The 8,042-nt window shown below is 36.9% G+C and overlaps 1 protein-coding gene and 2 non-coding genes across 3 annotated transcripts in view; all 3 read right to left on the reverse strand.

Moving 5' to 3' along the window:
* The window catches only part of LOC133621463 (small nucleolar RNA SNORA3/SNORA45 family), a 131-nt gene extending 1 nt beyond the window's left edge, over positions 1-130 (reverse strand). Inside the window, exon 1 of the small nucleolar RNA XR_009817664.1 lies at positions 1-130. This exon is cut by the window's left edge and continues 1 nt beyond it. This is a non-coding gene — a small nucleolar RNA (small nucleolar RNA SNORA3/SNORA45 family).
* rps5 (ribosomal protein S5) overlaps positions 1-6,860 on the reverse strand; it is a 7,206-nt gene extending 346 nt beyond the window's left edge. Inside the window, exons 1-4 of the mRNA XM_061982807.2 lie at positions 6,772-6,860; positions 2,870-2,973; positions 2,416-2,625; positions 204-332 (exon numbers count right to left, since the gene is read on the reverse strand). Coding sequence (XP_061838791.1) covers positions 204-332; positions 2,416-2,625; positions 2,870-2,973; position 6,772 — 444 coding nt within the window. The 5' untranslated portion in view covers positions 6,773-6,860. The remainder of the gene's footprint in view (positions 1-203; positions 333-2,415; positions 2,626-2,869; positions 2,974-6,771) is intronic.
* On the reverse strand, positions 2,704-2,835 carry LOC133621464 (small nucleolar RNA SNORA3/SNORA45 family). The gene has a single exon (XR_009817665.1). It is a non-coding gene; the product is annotated as a small nucleolar RNA SNORA3/SNORA45 family (small nucleolar RNA).
* Positions 6,861-8,042: the final 1,182 nt, after the last annotated feature.

Genomic DNA, 8,042 nt, shown 5'->3' on the forward strand with positions numbered 1-8,042 from the left:
GATGTGTCTGAGATTGTGATTGACCGGGTCACTGCAGATACCAGCCAACGAATAAATACAGACGTTTACTCTGCGAGCACTCAAGCACACCAAGACAACAACAATGCCAAGGCGTGACTCTAGCCTCGCTTTCATTGAAGGACATCAATGTTGACTAACAGTTTTAGCGCAACACAGTCCCAAAAAGAGTGTGGTGGGCTTACCTGGTTGACCCTACGTAGAGGTGACACATCCACAGCCTGCCTCCTGACAGTACCAGCACGGCCGATACGGGTGGAGTCCTCACGGGGACCGCTGTTGATGATGGCGTTCACCAAGACTTGGAGGGGATTCTACAACCAAACAATTAAAAAAAGAAAGTTAAATGCTTCCCAAACCAAAAAAGGTTGCCAACTACAGAAGTTAGAGCACTAAACAGATTTCTTATTGGAATGACATTGACAGATTCAGCATAACTTGCCATTTTTATATTTTAACTACTGTTATTTATTTTTGCAAATAAGGCTGCATACAAAAAAATAAAGGATACGAGTCCCACTTTGATATTTGTCAGGAGCACAAGAGGTAAATTTACTGTGATTCAGGCTGCAATGATCAATCAACTAAATTGATTAGGAAAAAAACTTTGCCTCAATTCATGGTATAATGAGTAACTCTTAAATATTTAGAACTTTAAATACATGGACTTGCAAAAGAGCACACATGAGAACGCTGATTCGTGTGGCAGCAAACTGGTTGGGCATTGTTTGAATTTGGAATGTTCCAATTTTGATTACTCGTTTCAAGTCAGCTTATCAATGATTCAGATTCTTTTAAGCGGCAGGGCCAAAAATGTACAATTTCCAAGCAGTATATAAATATCAAATCTATTGAACTTCAGGGATTACCCGAGATGTGATTGATCGCAGAGCATCACCAAATTTAAATAAAATAAACCACAACTTTAAAAATAAAGGTTTTATGTGAATAATGTAAGCAACAGGTTGTATCGAACACAACTTTTGAAGGGAAGTGAAAGAAGTGGTGGGCCACCAAACCAACATGGCTAATGTGCAGGCCCTCCTTGTATCGGAGCTTTTATTGAAAATTTGAGATGCAAGCTGATATCATCCACTATCAATATGAGACTAATATTTGTATCAATATCAGATCGGACATCCCTATTAATAATGTCAGATATTTTGCCCCCACAATAACCACAAAATGTTCCTGTTGAGTTAGGTATAAAAAAAGAGTGAAAATAATACTCTTTCAGATTTGGGTTAAAATAGATAGCATGGCTTTGATTGTTTACCACACTTTCCAGTGTGGCCCTAATTTGCATTTAAGCTTGAGAATTTTCCACAGCACATCTCCAATTCAGATTTGTTGTGGCCATTCAAACATTGACACCAGAAATTGACTGCAAAACGAAATTACCTTACATTTTCCAAGCCGCAATAAAAGGAAATACTGCCATTTGCAGACTATAATCGCTACTTTTTTTCTACACTTTGAACCCTGCAGCTTTTAATACGGCACAGCTAAGGTATGGATTTTTCTTTACAATTGTTTTTTTAAGTCAAATACATTGGTGTTTTGTGCTACAGCCAGCACCATCTTTTGGATAAGTTCGCTCAATGCAAGGGTTGCAGTCTCCTTCCATTTAGTGTTTTCAAACAGAAGTAGAGTGCTGTTCACTCTTCTAGCCATTCATAGAATTTCTACTCTTATGGATTCTTCATAAGCAACGTTAAAGTTTTACATTACAACTAAAACTGCTTATACTTACTAAACCATCCTATGTGTGATGTCTGTAGGAGTGTTTTATGCATATTTGTGCGTGCTATCATAATATGACACGAGCATTGTTATCATCAGCTAATATGCTAACACGCTTACACGTCTTTAGTATTAACTTACAACATTCTTTTGTATTTTTAAGTTTCCCAATTTCCTCAGTAAACTCATGAAGACGTCACCGTGGAGTTATTGAGTCTGTTAGCTGATTGGAGAGCTAGTGGGTCCATGACTTCGGTTTTGTTTGATGAGTCGTTTTACTGCCATGTTAAAGTTTGTAAACAACTTATTTAAATAAATATTTACAAAATCTTCCTGTGTAATTAACTCATTTTGCAACGTGTATATCCAGTGCGGTTAATATATGGGAAAATATTTGTTTTCTTTCAAATTTAGTGGGTACGGTGAACTCTATAGTCCAGAAAATACTTGAGATGTAAACACCTTAAAGATAAAAAAGACAGTTTTAAAAATGTGATTAAAAGGTATTTAAAAAGCAAGGAATGCTATAAATAGGATAATGTAACAGTGAAAGACCCTGTGCGTGTACTGAGATCAGTATTTCACTAGTGGCAAATGCTATGGATAAGCATAATGTTACCAGCAATAAAAAAAGCAGTTGCAAATGTCACCTACCTCTCCAGTCAACAGGTGGATGATCTCGAAAGCATGCTTGACGATGCGCACCGTCATCAGCTTCTTGCCGTTGTTGCGGCCGTGCATCATCATGGAGTTGGTCAGACGCTCCACGATGGGGCACTGAGCCTTGCGGAAGCGCTTGGCAGCATAGCGGCCCCCGGAGTGCGGCAGGTACTTGGCGTACTTTTCCTTTACGGCAATGTAGTCCTGTGATGCAACAAAATAGGCTTTTCAAAACAGCTCGGTCAGGGAAATAGCTTATTTTTTCCATGTGTATAAGTAGATTGATGTGTCTGACATTGTGATTGCCCGGGTCACTGCAGATACCAGCCAACGAATAAGCACAGACTTTCACTCTGCGAGCACTCTAGCACACCAGGACAATAAACAATGTCAAGGCGTGACTCTAGCCTCGCTTAAATTCGGAGTTGATCAACAGAACAATGCATACCTGCAGAGAGATGTCATTAATCTGGACATCGTCGGTGCTCCACTTGCCAAAGAGCTTGATCTCGGGGGTCTCGGCCACGGCGGGCGCAGTCTCCCACTCAGTCACTGTGAAACAATATAGATATATTTAAGTTAGCAAAGACTTTAAAAACTGATATAATGCTCAAAATGACCTAAACATTGACAGTGACATGGACAAGAGGGAGTGATTAATACAACCTCTCCTTCCTACTTCTTTAAAGGCATGCTTACTTTGACAAAATGTAATGCACTTTAATATATGTATTTATCTATAAAAGTGGGTATTTTGGCAGCAGCACATTCCCTGCGATGAATGTTATTTTTATAGTTAAAATCTCTATATATTAGAGATGTCCGATAATGGCTTTTTTGCCGATATCCAATATTGTCCAACTCTTAATTACCGATTCTGATATCAACCAATACCGATATATACAGTCGTGGAATTAACACATTATTATGCCTAATTTTGCTGTGATGCCCCGCTGGATGCAATAAACAATGTAACAAGGTTTTCCAAAAAAAACAACTCAAGTTATGGAAAAAAGTGCCAACATGGCACTGCCATATTTATTATTGAAGTCACAATAATATTTAACATGCCTCAAAACAGCGGTTATAATAATATTGCTGCCGCATATTTTTAAATGTGTTAAAGTTGTTTATAGGGCCACCCTCAGTGTGACCTGTATGGCTGTTGATCAAGTATGCCTTGCATTCACTTATGTGTGTATAAGAGCCGCATATATTATGTGACTGGGCCGGCACGCGGTTTGTGTAGAGGAAAGGCGGACGTGACGACATGTTGTAGAGCAGTGATTTTCAACCTTTTTTGAGCGAAGGCACATTTTTTGTGTTGACAAAATCCGGAGGCACACCACCAGCAGAAATTATTAAACAACGAAACTCAGTTGACAGTAAAAAATCTTTGTCGCAATTGTTGGATATGAATTTAAACCATAACCAAGCATGCATCAATATAGCTCTTGTCTCAAAGTAGGTGTACTGTCACCACCTGTCACATCACGCCGTGACTTATTTTGAGTTTTTTGCTGTTTTCCTGTGCGTAGTGTTTTAGTTCTTGTCTTGCGCTCCAATTTTGGTGGCTTTTTCTCTTTTTTTGGTATTTTCCTGGAGCAGTTTCAAGTCTTCCTTTGAGCGATATTTCCCGCATCTACTTTGTTTTTATCCTTCTTCGTGGGGACATTGTCAATTGTCATGTCCGGATGTACATTGTGGACGCCATCTTTGCACCACAGAAAGTCTTTGCTGTCGTCCAGCATTCTGTTTTTGTTTACTTTGTAGCCAGTTCAGTTTTAGTTTCGTTCTGCATAGCCTCCCCTAAGCTTCAATGCCTTTTCTTAGGGGCACTCACCTTTTGTTTATTTTTGGTTTAAGCATTAGACACCCATTTACCTGCACACTGCAGCTACCTACTGATATGGAAGAGTATTACACGGTTACTCTGCCGAGCTCTAGACAGCACCAACACTCAACAACAACACATCATTTACAGCCTATAATTACTGGTTTGCAAAAAATATTTTTTACCACAATTCGGTGAAATTAGATAATCTCCCACGGCACACCAGACTGTATCTCACGGCACACTAGTTGAAAAACACTGTTGTAGAGGACGCTAAAGGCAGTGCCTTTAAGGAACGCACCCAATAATGTTGTCCGGGTGGAAAATGGGGATAACGGTTGCCCCGTGAGACTTTCGGGAAAGGCACTGAAATTCGGGAGTCTCCCGGGAAAATCGGGAGGTTGAAACCGATAATTCCCATTAGTCCATTTTAAAGCATTTGTCGACCGATAATATTGGCAAGCCGATATTATCGGACATCTCTACTATATACGTTTTAATGGGGATTTGACAAATACTATGTACTCTAGTTCTGTGTTTTTACTGTGAGATACAGTCTGATGTGCTGTGGGAGATTGTCATTTCACCTAATTATGTTAAAAACATTTTTTGCAAACCAGTAATTATAATTTGCAAATTATGTGTTGTTGAGTGTCTGTGCTGTCGAGAGATTGGCAGCGTAACCGTGTAACACTCTTCCATATCAGTAGGTGGCAGCAGGTAGCTAATTGCTTTGTAGATGTTGGGAACGATCACAATATGCAAACAGCGGGAGGCAGCGCGCAAGTTAAAAAGGTATCTTAAAGCTTAAACCAAAAATAAACAAGAGGCGAGTGCCGCTAAGAAAAGGCATTGAAGCTTAGGGATGGCTATGCAAAACGAAACTAAAACTGAACTGGCTGCAAAGTAAACAAAAACAGAATGCTGGACGACAGCAGACTTACAGCGCGTGGCGCAGACGGTGTCCACAAAGTACATCTGTACATGACATGAAAATACCAACAAAACAGGAAAAGCGACCAAAATAGGAGTGCAAGACAAGAACTAAAACACTACACACAGAAAAACACCAAAAACCTTAAAATAAGTCACAGCGTGATGCTACCGGTCCGGTCATGACAGTACACCTACTTTGAGACAAGAACTATAGTGATGCATGGTTGGCTGTGGTTTAAATACATATCCAACAATTGCGAGAACAACTTTTTAACTGTCAATATCGGCTGCGGAGTTTCATTTTTTAACATTTTCTGCTTGCGGTGTGCCTCTGAATTTTTTTCAATGAATAAAATGTAGCGTGCCTCAAAAAAGCTTGAAAAACACTGCTCTAGTTCAGTGGTTCTCAAATGGGGGTATGTGAGATTTTTTTAAATATTCTAAAAATAGCAACAATTAAAAAATCCTTTATAAATATTAATAAAATAAATATGCCTATTACCTGACACGTTAGCGACTTCTCTTTGTTTATGTTTATTTTCTTTTTCCTGCTGGATCTACTCTCTATTTTATGCTGCTGCCACATATACTGTATATACTGAACTATTGTACATGTGTTGTATATATTGTATATATGTTATAGACATAATATGTCTGTATATATATTATTCTGTACACATATGTATATGTTCGTATATATGTTAGATTTTTTTATCGCTATATTAGCCTATTTATACCTGCATTGTCCTTTCCATCCTTACACATTCTATCATTGTAACTGAGCTACTGTGTTGAACAATTTCCCTTGTGGGTCATTAAAGTTTGTCTAAGTCTAATGTATTTTTTTCCAAATCGTTCAAGAAAGACCACTGCAAATGAGCAATATTTTGCACTGTTATACAATTTAATAAATCAGAAACTGATGACATAGTGTTGTATTTTACTTTATCTCTCTTTTTTCAACCAAAAATGCTTTGCTCTGATTAGGGTGTACTTGAATCAAAAACATTTTCACAGGGGGTACATCTCTGAAAAAAGGTTGAGAACCACAGCTCTAGTTGACTGACTATATAGTAGACAATAAAGTTCGTCAAATTTACTAATACGAAATGCGTCACTAATGTTGCACATTCTATGAAAAACAAAACATTGCATAAAAGTATTAATGCTGGTCAGTTTTCAGTAGCAAGGCCTTCGTTGTCTTAGTTCAGGTGAGCCGCCACATGCTAACATTGCTCGGGTTGCTTATAAACGACTTTTAAAGAGTTAATTTGGATTTTTATTTAACATGTTAATGTTGGCGTAACAATACACGTCTACGAGATATAAACAACATTAAGTTTAAATATGTTTCTGTCCGAGAGCTAGCTAGCTTCCACATGGGCGAACGGTGTTAGCCACATGCTAGCGGTTAGCATTGTCGTGCGGGAGAGAAACGTTCGCGATGTAAACACTTTATCGACATTTTTATCCTCTACTGGCATTTCAACAGTAACACAAGTCGATATTGTTTCAAAGAATGCAACTACAAATGTATTTTAAACATAAAAAGCGACGCAAAACACGCATATTTGACTTACTCGTGTTTGACGGTGTGCACCACACTTCTCGTGAGACGGAAAAGGGCCTTCACGCGGCACCGCTCGGACATATCCGGTGATTTCGTGACGTACTTCCGCTAAGCAATGCAGGCTGGGAATTGTAGTTTATATATGCGAACTGTTATTTTGAGGATAATGACGCCACTGGTTAATTTTTCTTATAATGATTGTAATCCCCAAAAAATAAATGTATTTAGTATATGTTCGATCTCATAAAGATAAGATACATCCAGAGCTACTGTGTTGAACAATTTCCCTTGTGGATCATTAAAGTTTGTCTAAGTCTAAGTCTAAAACGTGTTTATTCTAGGAAATAAACCAACCATTACAGTAATTATGATTTATTTCGTGTTTTTAATCTCTTTAATCTTTTTATCCGATAAATGTGACTTTCTCACAATTTCGACTTTAAATCCAATAACTATGACTCTCATAATCTTTTATCGCATAATTTTGACTTTCTACCTCATAGTTCTGACTTCATTTCATAATTTCCAATTGTATATCTCAGAATATTGACATAATTTCGATTTGCATCTCCTAATTTCGATTTTCTCTCATCATTTCGCCTTTCTGTCTCCTAATGTCGATTTTTGTATCTCATAATTATGACTCTGTTTCATAATTTCGAATTTATATCTAATCATTTTGACTTTTTATCTCATAATTTTGACATGCTTTCATAACTTCGATTTGTTTAATACCAAGTAAGTTATCTCATACTTTGGACTTTCTATCTCATAATTGAATTTATTTCATATATAATATTTTTTAAATCTCAGAATATTAACATTTTATCTCCTAATTTCAACGATTTTCATTTCATAATTTTGTGTTTTTATCTCATAATGTCGATTTAAAAAAAAAAAAATCTCATAATTACAAGGTAAATTCATAATTTATACTCTTATTTCATAACTTTGACTTTACATCTAAAAGATGTGACTTATATTTAATAATTATGACTTTTGATCTCGAAATTTGAACTCTATCTCAATTATTTTCTGGTGGCGGACAAGGGCTTCCATAAGAAACAGGCAACAAGTAGCAATTAAAAACAAAGAGAAAAAGAAGTTGATGAATTAATTTTTTACTTGCGTATAAAATATTAAATAAGTAAATAGTAGAGAAACTCTTGTTGGATCAGATATTTCTTGTCGCCTATCTCAAAGATTTGCGTTGAAATTAGTATGTCAATGATTAATAACAATTATACAATATATGTAAATAGTCAGATGTTTTTTTTAATA

This window comes from Nerophis lumbriciformis, linkage group LG21 (genome assembly GCF_033978685.3).
Source record: "Nerophis lumbriciformis linkage group LG21, RoL_Nlum_v2.1, whole genome shotgun sequence".
Lineage (NCBI taxonomy): Eukaryota > Metazoa > Chordata > Actinopteri > Syngnathiformes > Syngnathidae > Nerophis > Nerophis lumbriciformis.